At 37.2% G+C, this 16,813-nt stretch overlaps 1 protein-coding gene across 2 annotated transcripts in view; it reads right to left on the minus strand.

Annotated features, from left to right (window-relative positions):
* TMEM116 (transmembrane protein 116) overlaps positions 1 to 7,345 on the minus strand; it is a 118,920-nt gene extending 111,575 nt beyond the window's left edge. For both annotated transcript variants that reach the window (XM_082853787.1, XM_082853786.1), the window contains exons 1-3: positions 7,250 to 7,345; positions 6,630 to 6,676; positions 6,049 to 6,112 (exon numbers count right to left, since the gene is read on the minus strand). In XM_082853787.1, coding sequence (XP_082709913.1) covers positions 6,049 to 6,112; positions 6,630 to 6,676; positions 7,250 to 7,297 — 159 coding nt within the window. In that variant the 5' untranslated portion in view covers positions 7,298 to 7,345. The remainder of the gene's footprint in view (positions 1 to 6,048; positions 6,113 to 6,629; positions 6,677 to 7,249) is intronic.
* Between the last annotated feature and the right edge of the window lie 9,468 nt (positions 7,346 to 16,813).

Here is a 16,813-nt window from a genome sequence, read left to right on the forward strand (position 1 = left end):
CAAGTTAACTATGACACTCGAAGAAAAAGGAGAAGGAGGACTTGTCCTACACATACCAAAACAATATAAAGCTGGACACAATATAAAGCAGATGCAGTGGACTAGCCCAGAGATGGACAAATAGACCAATGGAACAGAACAGAGAGCCCAAAACAAGCCTAAGCGTATATATATAAACGTTTTTTGAAAAATAAGTTTATTTATTTATTTATTTTTGGCTGCACGTGGGCTTTCTCTAGTTGCAGCAAGTAGGGGCTACTCTTCATCACAGTACGTGTGCTTCTCATTGTGGTGGCTTTTCTTGCTGTGGAGCATGGGCTCTAGACAGGTGGGCTTCAGTGGCTGTGGCACGTGGGCTCAGTAGTTGTGGCTCACGGGCTCTAGAGCGCAGGCTCAGTAGTTGTGGCGAACAGGCTTAGTTGCTCCGTAGCATATGGGATCTTCCCAGACCAGGGCTCAAACCCATGTCCCCTGCATTGGGAGGTGGATTCTTAACCACTGCGCCACCAGGGAAGCCCCTATAAACTATTGATATATGATAGAGGTGGCTTTTTAGATGAATGGAGAAAGAACAGTCTTTTCAAAATGTGATACTAGAACAACTGGGTATCCATATGGATAAAAATTAAATTGGGCCCCTACTTTCTACCTCACACGCTCAAAAATCGGTCCCAAGTAGTTTAAAGGCCTAAACGTGAAAGACAACATTTATAAAGGTTTTTTTTAAGATAATATAGGACAATGTCTTTAATTACTGGTTAGGGAAAGTTTTTCCTAAGCAAAACACAAAAAGATCTAAAAGAAATAGTTGAAAAATTTGCCCACATTCAAATGAAAATGTCTGTGCCAAAAGACACCATAAAGAAAGTGAAAAGACATGCCACAAAGTGGGAGAAGATATTTGTTAACACATATGACTAACAAAGGACCAGTATCCAAACAATATTAAAAACAAAGCACGGACTTCCCTGGTGGTCCAGTGGTTAAGAATCCGCCTGTCAATGCAGGGGACATGGGTTTGAGCCCTGTTCTGGGAAGATCCCACATGCCGCAGAGCAACTAAGCCCGTGTGCCACAACTACTGAGCCTGTGCTCTAGAGTCCATGAGCCACAACTACTGAGCCCACGTGCCACAACTACTGAAACCCGCACACCTAGAGCTTACGCTCCGCAACAAGAGAAGCCACTGCAATGAGAAGCACGTGCACCACAGTGAAGAATAGCCCCCGCTCGCCGCAACTAGAGAAAGCCCGCGGGCAGCAACAAAGACCCAGCGTAGCCAAAAATAAATAAATAAATAAAATTTACTTTTTTTTTTTTAATTTACTTTTAAAAAACAAAGCAAACAAAAACTCTTCAAAGCAATAAGAAAAACCAATAGAAAAAAAATGGACAAAAGATTTGAACAGGTACTTAAGAAATCCAAATGGCTGTAAAAATGTGAAAATATGCCTGACCCCATTAGTAATCAAGGAAATTAAAAAATTAAAACTATAAGGAGAACAAAAGTCAATAAATAAATCAATCTACAATGGGATGAAAATTACACACCCATGGCAAAAATTTTTAAAGTCTGACAATATCAAATATTAACAGGAACATGAAGCAATAGGACATTTCATACACTGCTGGCACAACTATTTGGAAAAAGTCTGGCACTATCTAGGGGATATGAATATCCTATATTCTGTTATTAGGTAAAATCACTAGAGAAATTTTTGCATGTGTGCATCAGAAGACATGTACAAGATTGTTTATAAGCAGCACAGATAGATATACTGTGGTATGTTCATAATATAGAATGCTAAGCATCAGTGAAAAAGAAATGAACCAGAGCTGTACACAACGCCATGGACAAATCTCAGAAGTGATACTGAGGGAAAAAAGCAAATCACAAAGCAATACATACCAAAAAATAGTATTATCCCATTTATGTCAAGTTCAAAAATGCAAAACTAAATTGTTTAGGGATATATACATTACTGGTAAAAACTATACATAAAAGCCAAGAAATGATTAAGCAAAAAACCGGATAGTGGTTACTGCTAGAGGTGAGGTTGTGATTGGGAAGGAGCACAGTAGGAATGTTTGGGGATATGAGCGATTCCTATTTCTTGTCCCAGGTTTGGTTTATAGCCATCCATTATATAGCACACATGAGTTTTATGCCTTCTAAACCATGGCTGGTATATCTCACAGTAAAAAAGTAAAGTTAAAAATTTTTGGTGCCCCCACCACTGGGCCCACAGGCTGGCCCGGTCCCTGGGATGTGCCCCCCGTGCAAAAAAATTACTAAGTTATCAACAGATACTACCTAATATAAGAACTAATCTCCTCAACTGTACAAAAGGGAATTTTTCTCATACTTTTCTTCCAAATGAGAGGAAAGTTAAGATGCTAATACCTTGCTAATAGGGGTAAATGGTCAAGCTGCTTTGGCTAACACAAACAAAAACAAGTGAAATAATATTTTAAACTGTATTTACTAAATATCAGATACAATTATTTTAACAACATATATCCTTTGCTACAAGGAAGCCTGTTAAGGTTCCAGCCAGGTGGCATATTCATAGATTTAACTGGTCTATGACCTATCACAAGTTTATAACTGTTAATGGGTGAAAAATTAAAACTGAATACAAAATAAACTCTGGAGCAGAAAGGCGGCCAAGCAGCTTTTGTGAGCAAGAACATAATTATGGTCATTGAGTCAATAAATAGCCTTATATATAGGGAACTGTTGGCCATTAAAACACACCTAAGGTCTTTGGCACAGAAATAAAGGATAAAAAGAGGTTTATATACTTTCACTCATGGTTGGAAAATCATGAGTTCTAGTAACAGGAGATAAAATCAATCAATTAAACAACAAAACTTAACTGAGCACCTAGTATTGAAATTAAAAAAGATTTCACCCCTTCTATGTTTAACAAGATACTGTGTCAAAGGTAATACAGAGAAATGTATGATACAGGTCACGCTTTAAGAAAAATACAAACAATAAAAAATTTTTAAAAAGGGACTTCCCTGGCAGTCTAGTGGTTAAGACTCGTGCTTCCACTGCAGTGGGCACAGGTTTGATCCCTGGCTGGGGAACGAAGATCCCACATGCTGTGCAGCGCAGCCAAAAATATTTTTTTTAATAAAAAAATTAGGGCTTCCCTGGTGGCACAGTGGTTGAGAGTCCGCCTGCCGATGCAGGGGATGCGGGTTCGTGCCCTGGTCCGGGAAGATCCCACGTGCCGTGGAGTGGCTGGGCCCGTGAGCCATGGCCGCTGAGCCTGCGCGTCTGGAGCCTGTGCTCCGCAACGGGAGAGGCCACAACAGTGAGAGGCCCGCATACCGCAAAAAAAATAAATAAATAAAATTTTAAAAATTAAAAAAAAAAATTAAATTAAAATAAATAAAAATACAATCAGCATAGTGCATGGTAATAAGAAAAACCTTAAGACATGATCCTAAATATGAAAGCAAAAACTTTAAATATATTTGTACTTGTCTCATTTAAATCAGGAGCAAAGTAAGGTGCAGGGACGGAATGCATTGTGTGAAAGGCTTTCCCTAAGGAGGTTCTGGGTCCAGGTCTAACCTGGTAAGGTAAAACACCTAAAGCAACTCATATTTATACTCTTCCAAAACCCTGCTTCCTGATATTTCTAGTGAAATCAAGTTACAAAGAATATCAAAAGTGACCTTCACAAGGAAATGAAGTGCACTTCACACAAGTGCAGCAAAGTATATCTGCCTCGTGTTTTTTTTTTTTTAACACTGGCTGGCCTGGGTTACTTTCTTCTCTCTTAAGGTTGCCTCTCTGAGTTACTCTGAGTTACTGTCTAATCAGCTAGTCCCCTCAAAGATTTCCCATGGATTTCTCCAATTTACTATAATCATTAATTTAATAACTTTTGTCTTTTTCAGATTATGCCTTCCATGTGTTTATGCTGTTAAAAATGTTATTTGATGAAGAAATAAAGGAAAACGGTGGAGTATGGCTGACATTTTTAAGCTGGAAAAATTGGAATCTTCCCTATGCCAAAAAAGCAGAATGTGTAGGAACCACTGAATTAATGATTACTAAGGTCCTTCAGGCTCTGGTTATGTGAAAGGTATGAGAACCGAAGCCAGAGAAATTAAAGGTCACATCCCAGGCCAAACCAGACCCTACATCTTTATAAAGCTCTAACCCACTGTTATGGCAGAGGTCACCCTAGAGCAGTGGTTTTCAACCAGGAGTGACTGCCTCTCTCAGAAGACATTTGGCAGTATTTGAAGATATTTTTGGTTCTCACAACTGGGTGAGGAAGGTTGCTGCTACATCTATTGGGTAAAATCTGCTAAATATCCTAAGATGCAGGACAGCCACCCATAACAAATAACCATCTAGCCCAAAAGGTCAGTAGTACTGAGAATCTCTGCTTACCTCTCTCCACAACGTAACTTATACTTTATTAACTTAACCACATCTGAATTCAAATTTCAACAAACATTCAGGAAAGAAACATTAGGGAACTCCACATCACAGGAAGATGTGTGGCCTAAGATTACTTTGGCAGGCAATTGACAATACAGTATCAAGACTTCTACTTTCTAGTTTTACTTACATAGTCACATTCTACCTCTGAAATTCAAAATTCTCTTTTCATTAGACATTATATTTCAGTGGTTTAAAAGTGTATGTGAGGGACTTCCCTGGTGGCGCAGTGGTTAGGAGTCTGCCTGCCGATGCAGGGGACGCGGGTTCGAGCCCTGGCCCCGGAGGATCCCACATGCTGCGGAGCAGCTGAGCCCCTGTGCCACAACTGCTGAGCAGCCCCTGCTCGCCATAACTAGAGAAAGCCCGCACATAGCAACGAAGACCCAATGCAGCCAAGGATAAATAAATAAAAATAAATTTAAAAAAAAAAGTGTATGTGAGAAGCAGCTTTGGAACAAGACAAGTCTGCCTCAACTTCTAGCTCTAACACTTACTAGCTATGAGACCTTAGCCATAGCTAAGCTAAATGTGTCATTTTCCACTTTACAAAAGCTCTCTCATACATGTCCTAAACCACATTTTGCTTAATTTTGTGCCACTTGGCCTGATTAGAAAAACAGTTTTGTTACATTTTTCTTAAAATCTTCTTTTTTGGGGGGGAGCACACCATGCAGCTTGTGGGACCAGGGATTGAACCTGGGCCACAGCAGTGAAAGCCCAGAATCCTAACCACTAGGTCACCAGAGAACTCCCTGATTGATTTTTTTTTTAATACCTTAAGTATATACTATTTTTGTCAATTATACCTCAATAAAAGGAAGCTTTTTTTTTTTTTTTTTTTTTGCTGTACACAGGCCTCTCACTGTTGTGGCCTCTCCCGTTGCGGAGCACAGGCTCCGGACGCGCAGGCTCAGCGGCCATGGCTCACGGGCCCAGCCACTCCGCGGCATGTGGGATCCTCCCGGACCAGGGCTACGAACCCGCGTCCCCTGCATCGGCAGGCGGACTCTCAACCACTGCGCCACGAGGGAGGCCCAAGGAAGCTTTCTGACTTGACTTTTTTGGTATGAATAGTTTTACATAGGATGTATATTTGTTCTATTTTCACCATTAAATTGTAATTGCCTAGAAAGCCAGAACAGCAAAATAAATACCTTTTGTATAGCAGTGTTTGAACTATTTCCAGCCCCACCAGCAATTTTACCAAGATATGAACATCAGAAAACTCACCTCTAGGCAGGACCCTACCATGCTTAGAATGAATATAGGCTTCAAACAATACTCTGTTTCTTTGACTTTAATAATTAATGCATACCCCCCAAAAATCTACATTTATCCACTAATCCACATTTAGTCAATTCCTCAGTATTCAAAATTATAATTAAAATAACTACCTAAAAGAAAAGGGAGACCTTTGGGGCAATGTCTAAAATATCTCAATGTATTATATCAAAACGACAAATTTACAAGCAATTCATAGCATTATTCCATCATTTATAGGGGACACCTTTCTTTTTTATTTCAAAGGCTAAGTCACAAAAAATTCAAATCCAACACAGAAAGAGACTGCTCACCTCTGGAGATTTCTGTATGTTCTGGAATACAGCATAGGCAATAAGTGAACTTGAACCTATAACACTGGCAGAGATAAAAGACTATCATTAAACAGGACAATTGGGGCCCCTTTGTTTTTGCTACTTTTTTTTACAGCTTTATTGACATATAATTGATGTAAAATAAACTGCACAAATGTTTTAAAAATATGGAATGCTTCACGAATTTGTGTGTCATCCTTAAGCAGAGGCTATGCTAATCTTCTCTGTATCATTACAATTTTTAGTATATGTGCTACCAAAGTGAGCACTTCACAACTGATTTTGCAAATCAATCCTGTTGACCAAATTGTCCTTTGATTTTCAGATGTTACCCTTCAATCTGTTTTTTTTGTTATTATTATTGTTGATGTTATTACATTTTATTAATCAGATAATGTCAACATGGTAAAGAACGGCATTTCTAACTAATGAGTAAAAGCAAATCCCCAGGGAAAAAATATATATAGAGACACTTCAGAATTCTCCAGTTTTGCTTGTCTCCAGTTTTGCTAGTTGTACTAGTTCAAACAGTCACATTACATGAGGTTAAATAAACTTACCTCAGAGTAGCCATAACAAACTGTATCCACTGTATTGCAGGAAATAACTAAATAAAAGAGAAAGTAAGAATAAAATTAAGCCTTTTAAATTTAATATTCAACCTTTCTCTAATTTCACTGTTTGTTAACTATCTGTGCAAAGCACAAACTCTTCAGTGCCTAATCAAAACACACTACAAGTCTGAGAGTGAGTAAAAAGGGTGAATAGGCCCCTGGAAAGCCAGGGTGGCTCCTTTCTTCCTCCCTTATTGCTACATTGCTGGGAAACAGTAAGATAAAAAGAACTGACAGGTGGATAGAAAATGACTGAAGGAAAAAAAGACAGTTGGATGAGAAAATTAATAAAGGGAAGAATAAAATGGGAAAGAGGTAGAAAAAGTTAAATTTTAAGAGAGAACAGACAGATATGTGGAAAGAATGGGTAACAGTAAAGGCAAACAAATACTAAATAAAGTTAACTGACAGAGAGCTAGACAGACAGAAAAAACAGAATAGTAAGCAACAGGGGAAAAGGAAGAAGAAAAGTTAGTATGGAAAGAGATGCTGTGAGTGAAAAATACAGAACAGGGAGGAAGGAAGGGGGATCGAAAAACGAAGAGAGGGGCTGCTTCTAGTCTCACCAAGTTCCAATTATCCTCCAAAATGCTAGCCTCCAGTAGGCAGGCCATACGGACTTCAGCCTCAGCTAAATTCAAGCAGCCTGATCCTTCCTGGTCAGGTTCTGAATCCCAAGCAGTAAACAGGTAGCTCCACCCTTAACCCAGCTGGGCTCCTCCCTACCCAATCCTGCCCCGAATCTTGAGGGCAAGGAGAGAAAGTAGCGACAAGTGGAGGAGAAAGCCAAGCAGAAAGAACAAAAATAGAAAGAGCAGGTGACAAGGAAACAAAGTTCTAAAAAGCATTAGGAATTGTAAAAAGGGGCAAGATGTAGGACTAATAAAAAGTACAGAGAATGAGTTACCATGAAAAGGTAAATAGAGCTGTAAGAGAGAAATAGAATAGAAAAAAGGGAGAGAAAAATAGGGAAGAAGGGAGGTCTGTTTGAAACCTGTCCTGTTTAGGAACAGAAGCCTGTGTTGGGGAAGACAGACTATATATTTACTCAATCAGTAAGTTTTTAGTAATATCTGGAAAAGGTGTGAAGAGAAAGCGTTATTAATGTCTCATAATACGAATGTTTTCTTAAATATTCTGTACCAAAATTCCCACCATAAATATAATAAATGTAATATTATATAATATTTGTAATATTATATTTGTAGTAATATTACATTTATAAATGTAAATATATTACTAAATTATACAATTCATTGAATATGCTTATGTTTATATATCAACTTTGTGTAAAATGCTGTGTTATGGAAAATATAAAGACAAAAAAGATCAGACCCAGACTTCCAGGAGCTTATAATATAGTAGGAAAAATAGCTTGAATACCAAATCTCAAATAATCTGTACACAAAAATAATATACACTGATTGGCATTTGAACATTATTTGGAAGAACTGATAAAATTTGGACAAAAACTGGGGGAAGGAGAAAGCAGAAGGAAGAAGGTTTCATTTACATAACCATTTATCTTTCATCTAACCATACACTCATACATTGTACAAATATTTATTGATAACATAAATTAGATCATTTGCATGGCTTGAGTAATTTAAATATATTATTCATTTATTCATATGAAATTAAGAATATCATGTGCAGTGGAATACAGGACATTGTTAAGTAGAGGTAGGCTCTAATCACTTTGCTTACATTATTAGATAAACAAATTAAAATACCAGTATATTTCTGGATCAGAAATCCCTACCATAAAATCTTAGGGAGTCTTTTGAGGCCTCTAATCATGTGTCTATCTAATAAGGGTGAGGGGACTAATGACAGTCTCACCAAGTGATAAGAGAATGCTTTTGGACAAAGGACTCTTGTCTCAGTCAAGAACAAATCTCAGATTGTTCAGAGAACAACCATAGCAAATCAGTCTGCTGCTCTTGACAAGAGAACTTTTCTCTTTTGGCATCTATTCTAAAATGTCTTATGCCACCAACCAACATTTGGGGGTTTACTTTTCTATTTTTCTCTCTAAATTAAGCCCCTCCCTTCTGTATATTTAGCACTGTTCCCCTTTGAAGTGTCTTTGGAATCATAATTCTCCCATTTCCTTTTCTACAAGGGCTAACCCAAGCCCAAATGATGAACTGGGTGAAATTTATTTTCAGTTTTGTCTTTTCTTTTTACTTAGCTCCTTAGCAAGCTCAAACACATCTCAGTTCTCAATGTAATGGGCTACTACTATATATTACATATCAATTTCAGTTAACAGATATTCATTAAACTTCTACCATGAGCAAGTTACTGCAGTGGATACAAAGTCAAGAAAAACACCTACGTAGTAAAGTATTTTAATTTAAGTAAAAATAGTACTTAAAGAAAATTTCTAGTAATAATAGCTACCAATTATCAAGTGCTTTCTCTGTAAGCATTTTAATCCTCAACACAACCTTTGAGGTAAGAAGTATTATTCTTATTTAACAGATGAAGAAACTGAGGCTTAAAGAAGTTGTGTCATTTTCCCTCTGGTTACAGAATTATCAAGTGGTAACACCAACATTCAAACTCAGTCAGTCTGATCATAGTTCTCACTCTTAACACATACAGTACTCTTAACAGAAAACTGGTCAATGGGAAAACAGGGAAAGGTAATTTAAAAAATTAATGGGACATCAAAAGAATTATTAGGCAATTGCTTCTTAGATATGACAACAAAAGCACAAACAACAAAAGAAAAAAATAGATAAATTGGTCTTCTTCAAAATTAGAAACTTTACTGCTTCAAAGGATACCATCAAGAAAGTAAAAAAGACAACCCGCAGAATAGGAGAAAGTATTTGTAAACCATATATCTAATAAGGGGCTTTTATGTAGAATATATAAAGAATTCCTACAACTCAATAACACAACCCAATTTAAAAATGGGCAAAGGTTTGTTTTTTCGTTTTTTGTTTTTTTGGCTGCACCTCACGGCTTGTGGGATCTTAGCTCCCCAACCAGGGATCAAACCCGGGCCCTGGCAGTGAAAGCATCAAACCCTAACCACTGGACTGCAAGGGAATTCTCGGGCAAAGGTTTTAAATTAGAGATTTCTCCCCAAAATAATACGAATAATTAATACACATGAAAAGATGATCAACATCATAAGCCACCAGGGAAATACAAATTAAAATCACGAGATGACATTTCACACCTACTAGGATGGCTATAATAAAAAGACAATAGCAAGTGAATGTTGAGAAATAGGAAACCTCATACACTGCTGTGGAAATATAACATATTGCAGCCACTGGTCAGGGAACTAAGATCCCACATGCTGCGGGGCAACTAAGTCCATGCGCCACAACTACTGAGCTGTGCACCTCAACTACAGAGCCCACGTGCTCTGGAGCCTGCGCCACAACTAGAGAAGAGAAAACCCGCACACCACAACTCGAGAGAAGCCAGCGTGCCGCAACAAACAGCTCACATGTCGCAATGAGCGCCACAACGAAAGATCCCACATGCTGCAAGGAAGATCCCACGTACCGCAACAAAGATCCAACGCAGCCAAATAAATAAATTAATTAATTAATTTTTAAAAATGTCCCAAACAGGCAGTTTACAGTGACAGAAAGTAGATTAGTGTTGCCTAGAGCTAGAAAGGTAGTTTGGGAGGGAATGGGGAGTGACTGCTAATGGGCACAGGCTTTCTTTTTAGGATGATAAAAATATTCTAAAATTAGATAATGGTGCTGGTTGTACAATTCTACGAATATACTGGAAACCACTGAATTGTACACTTTAAAAGGATGAATTGTACGGTACGTAAATTATATCTTAATAAAGCTGTTATCCAAAAAAATGACGTTTGGGACAAAAGCAAGGAAGGATATATCCCATTGCTGAAACTCATGGTATAGTGATTAATGGATAAATGTTTCTGTCTCTCCTACTGAAAAGAATAATATTTAGAATAAAAAGTGTAAAACATTGTAAGAGGGAACTGAAGATAAAGATTGTAAGAGAGCATCTGACTGCTCTAAATGAATACAGTACTCCTGGCCTGAACAAATTACACTCCAGGGCTTTGGTAAAACTTGCAGGTTAACCCAATAAACCATTGAATGAAATCTGAGAGTTCATGTAAAACTGGAAAAATTGCTAGAAATTGTAGAAATTGCTAGAAGTTGTAGAAATTGTAGAAAGCTGTTGATAACTAAAAATTTTTTATAAGGAGAAAGGATAGTAGAATCTGCAAAGATCTTAGTATTTATCTCAGACAAGATTCTAGAATGAACTATCCAAAAGATGTGTTTTTATCAATTTATTTATCATTGGCTACATTGGGCCTTTGTTGTTGGGTCTTACTTGCTGCACACGGGCTTTCTCTAGTTGTGGCAAGTGGGGGCTACTCTTCGATGCAGTGCACAGGTTTCTCATTGCAGTGGCTTCTCTTGTTGCAGAGCTTGGGCTCTAGGCGTGAGGGCTTCAGAAGTTGTGGCACATGGGCTCTGTAGTTGTGGCTTGCGGGCTCTAGAGCACAGGCTCAACAGTTGTGGCACACGGGCCTAGTTGCTCCACAGCATTTCGGATCTTCCTGGACCAGGGCTCAAACCCGTGTCCCCTGCATTGGCAGGCAGATTCTTAACCACTGTGCCACCAGGGAAGTCCCAAGATGTGTTTTTAAAGAATTAGAAAAAAGTAACCATTAATTCAACATGGATTTATAAAAAAAAATCATGCCAGACTAACCCCATTCTCTTTTTGGACAGAATTACTAGACACAGTGTATATGGTATTTTGACAAAACATTTTGTGAGAAATTTCATGATATAAAAATAAGAAAATATATTGGGAATTCCCTGGTGGTCCAGTGGTTGGGACTCAGCACTTTCACTACTGGGGCCCAGATTCGATTCCTGGTCAGGGAACTAGGATCCCGTAGGCCGAGCAGTGTGGCCAAAAGAAAAAAAGAAAGAAAGAAAAGAAAAGAAAATGTAGACCAAGTAGAAGCACAATTAAGGGCATTTCTAAATAAACCTAAGGTAGTGCTAACTAATTGATAAATATCAACTTAAAAATGGCTTCTAAAAAAAAATGGCTTCTAGTGGAGTGAACCAGAATTCTGACTTGACACTGTTCTGTAAAACATTTTCATCAATAACTTGAAAGAAAATACAGTGAGCATATTTATCAAATATGTGTGTTACTTATCTATTGCATCATAACAAATGTCCACAAATTTAGCAGCTTAAAACACACATATTATCTCACAGCATCTGTGAGTTAGGAGTTCAAGAATAGCTTAGTTGGGTCTTCTGCTTCAGTGTCTCTCACAAGGTTATGACCAAGATGTTGACCAGGGCTGGGTCTCGTCTGAAGGCTCAAATGGAGAAGGATCTGCTTCCAAGTTCATACAGTTGTTGGCCTAATTCAGTTCCTTGAGGGTTGTGGGCCTGAGGGCCTCAGTTCCTAACTAACTCTTGGTGCAAGGCTACACTCAGGTCTTTGCCATGTGGACTTCTGCAAGATGACCTCCTAGCGACATGGAAGTCTCAATCTTATGTAAGCAAATGACTGAAGTGACATCCCATCACCTTTCCTGTATTCTATTCATCATAGATCTTGTCAACACTCAAGGGGAGAGGATTACACAACAGTGTGAATACCAAAAGGCAGGCATCATTGGGGGCTATCTTAGTGTCTGCACACCACTGTGTGTTTATCCAACATGTCAAATACTTTTCCAATTCAGATAATTTGCAATAGCTCTTCCCTCTCTGGAATGCTCTTCCCCCAGATAATCACATGACTAGCTCCTTCTCATCCTTCAAGCTTCAGGTCAAATGTCATCACCTCAGAGATGGAACATTTATTTAAATTCCAAAATAACTTGTTTGTTTGTGTGCCTATTTCTCCTTACTAGACTGTAACTTCCTTGGGGCCAGGCAACTTATCTGTCTCATTAACCTCAATATCTCTAGTGCCTAAAAGTGACTAAAATAGGCATTCAGTATTTATTGAATGAATGTACCAAAGTTGTGAGGGATAGATCTTATACTTTAGAATAATGAGTTTTATTTAATAATGTAATAATATAAAAGTTAATAGAAATAAATGCAAGTATACTGCACTTGGGTCTAAAATATCAACTGGACAGAGATTAGGATGAAATGGTAACCCAATCCCATTTACCATCACATCAAAAAGAATAAAATACCTAGGAATAAACCTATCTAAGGAGGCAAATGACTTGTACTCTGAAAACTAAGACACTGATGAAAGATATCGAAGATGATACAAACAGATGGAAAGTTGTACCATGTTCTTGGATTGCAGGAATCAATACTGTTAAAATAAGCATACTACCCAAGGCAATCTACAGATTCAGTGCAATCCCTATCAAATTACCAATGGCATTTTTCACAGAACTAGAACAAATTTTTTTTAATTTGTATGGAAATACAAAAGACCCCAAATAGCCAAAACAATCTTGAGAAAGAAAAACTAAGCTGGAGGAATCATGCTCCCTGACTTCAGACTATATTACAAAGCTACCATCATCAAAACAATATGGAACAAAAAAGACACACTGATTAATGGAACAGGACACAAAGACCAGAAATAAACGCATGCACTTATGGGCAATTAATCTATGACAAAGGAGGCAAGAATATACAATGGAGAAAAGACAGTTTCTTCAATAAGTGGTGTTGGGAAAACTGGACAGCTACATGTAAATCAATGAAATTAGAATATTCTCTAACACCATACACAAAAGTAAATTCAAAATGGATTAAAGACCTAAATGTAAGACTAGATACTACAAATGCTGGAGACAGTGTGGAGGAAAAGGAATCTTCCTACACTGTTGGTGGGAATGTAAATTGGTGCAGCCACTATGGGGAACAGTATGGAGGTTCCTTAAAAAACTAAAAATAGAGTTACCATATGATCTAGGAATTCCACTCCTGGGCACATATCCAGAGAAAACTCTAATTCGAAAAGATACATGTACCACAATGTTCATAGCAGTGCTGTTTACAATAGTCAAGACATGGAAGCAACCTAAATGTTCATCAAGGGATGAATGGATAAAGAAGATGTGGTATATGTATACAATGGAGTATTAGCCATAAAAAAGAATGAAATAATGCCATTTGCAGCAACATAGATGGACCTAGAGATTATCACACTAAGTGAAGTCAGACAAAGACAAATATATGATACCACTTATATATGAAATCTCAAAAAATGATACAGGGACTTCCCTGGCGGTCCAGTGGTTAAGACTCCATGCATCCACTGCAGGGGGCATGGGTTTAATCCCTGGTTGGGGACTAAGATCCCACATGACGTGACGTGCAGCCAAAAAAAAAAAAAAAAATACAAATGAATTTATTTACGAAACAGAATTACACAGACATAGAAAACAAATTTATGGTTACCAAAGTGGGGAGAGGGATAAATTAGGAGTTTGGGGTTAACATATACACACTACTATATATAAAATAGGTAAACAACAATGTCCTACTGTATAGCACAGGGAACTATATTTAATATCCTGTAATAATCTATAATGGGAAAGAATCTGAAAAAGAATCACTTTGTTTTATACCTGAAACTAACACAACATTGTAAATCAACTATACTTCAATAAGAAGAGAGCAAAATTTTTTTAGAAAAGAAAAAGTTAGCAACATTTTACTTTAAAAATCTAGAGTCATTCTATCCAATAAATATGTAATGTGAGCCATATATGTAACTTAAAAGTTTCTAAAAAACTTTTAAAAAAGTAAAAAGAAACAGGTAAAATTAATTTTAATAATATATTTTATTAACCCAAATATTTAAAATTTTGTCATTTCAACATATAATCAATATAAAAATCACTGCAATATTTCACTTTCTTAATTTTGTACTTTGTAATTCAGGGTGTATTTTACACTTATGTCTCAATTCCTGTTAGCCACATTTCAAGAGCTCAGTAGCTACATGTAAATTTATTTATTTATTTATTTATTTCTGCATTGGGTCTTCATTTCTGTGCACAGGCCTCCTCTAGTTGTGGCGAGCGGGGGCTACTCTTTGTTGCGGTGCGCAGGCTTCTCATTGTGGTGGCTCCTTTTGTGGCAGACCACAGGCTCTAGGCCCGTGGGCTTCAGTATTTGTGGCATGTGGGCTCAGTAGTTGTGGCTCACAGGCTCTAGAGCGCAGGCTCAGTAGTGGCACATGGGCTTAGCTGCTCCGCGGCAGCTAAGATCCTGGGAAGATCCTGGGATCTTCCTGGACCACGGCTTGACCCATGTCCACTGCATTGGCAGGCAGGTTCTTAACCACTGTGCCACCAGGAAAGTCCTACATGTAATATTATAAGTGGCATTTTTATTTACAACTAGATTGTAGAGGCTCTTGCATTTGAATTTTATCCTGCAGAGGTGCCGTTATAAACTTTTGAGCAAATAAATGACATGACATAATTACCATATAACTCGTCCTTAGTGAGTATGTAGTATATGCCAGGCCCTATTCTAAATGCTTCCTATACATTAATTTAATCCATTCACAATCCTATGAAGCAAGTATTATTATTATCCTTTTACATGATACTATCATGAGTAACATGTTGGCAGTGTGCAGGATAGATTAAAAAGGGAAGAGACTGGCAAGAATTAGGTTATTTTTATTTACTTATTTACATCCCACTTTGACCTAGATAGTATTTCAGGTGGCTTATGACAGTGCATAAGATAAGACAAAACAACATGAATTGAACATGGGACAAAAGGAGAAAGAAAAACATCTCTGCTGAAATGATCTGATCCCTGGATGTTAAAATCTCTATGCATTTTTTTAATGTTACTTTATTGAAAAAACAATATTGAAATAAGAGAAATCTAAAGTAAAAAGTTTGCTGCAATCTCATCTAGTCAAAATGAGTTTTACTTTTGTTACTTTAAGTCTTTGTCCTTATGCATATTCAATTTTTACATGTTTGTAGCAATTCTATAGCTAGTATTTTATATTCTACATTTTTGCTCAACATTATTCCATAATAACCTTTTTTCCTTTTATTAGAGTCTTATTTTCTTTCTCTCCACTCCCCTGAACTGTAACCAATGCAAAAAGCCTGGTATATTTCTCTACATCATTCTCTGTTCTTATTAAAACACACCCAAATATATATATATATACATATATATATATATATATATATATATATATATATATATACTTCTATACACACACACACACATATACAGAGGTTGTTGCAGTGGTATGGTAGGTTTTTTAAAATGGGATCATATATTTCTGTATACATTGCTGTTCTCACCTGTTATTTCATGGATATCTCTCCACTTTAATATAAATAGTTCTAATCAATTTTGATAGCTGTATAGTATTCCACATAAGAAAATTTATCCAACAATTCCTCTCGTGATGGACATGTAGGCTTTTTTCAGGTTTTGTTTTTAATTTCCTTTATTTATTTTTCGTTCTGCAAACAATTCTGTGGTAAACATCCCTACATCCCCGCATATATAATCTCCTTCTTTGCTGATGTTTTTATTACTAAAAGACAGATTCCAGAATGGAATTCTTTTTGTTCCTCAAGTATTTCAAGCTCTTTTTCATTCTGTATTATTTTATTGGTCACACCATGCAGCTTGGGGGATCTTAGTTCCCCCACTACAGATCGAATCCAGGCCCCCAGCAGTGGAACCACAGAGTCCTAACCACTGGACCGCCAGGGAATTCCCTCTTTCTCATTCTAGAACCTTTGCACATACTAGGTTTTTTTCCTAAAATGCTTCCTAACATAGTAATGTGTAATTTAAATTTATTTATATAATTATTTAATGTTTGTTTCATCAATCAAGGGTAAGTTCCTTGAGAGCTGAATCCCATTCATGCTTTAGGTCTTATATCAGCTCAAATATAATTGTTTGTAGAGGTTTTCCATGCACCTCAATGCAAATTTATTCCCCCTATCATATTCTTTCATAAGCCCTCAACTTTTCTTTCTTAGAAATCATCACAATTTGTAATTATATATTTATTTGTATACTTATTTAATGTTGGTCTCTCCTCTAGGACTGCAGGGAGCACATCTATTTTGTTCACCAGTGTAACCCTTGCCTCCA

The sequence above is a fragment of the Leucopleurus acutus genome (assembly GCF_964270905.1).
Source record: "Leucopleurus acutus genome assembly, chromosome: 13".
Lineage (NCBI taxonomy): Eukaryota > Metazoa > Chordata > Mammalia > Artiodactyla > Delphinidae > Leucopleurus > Leucopleurus acutus.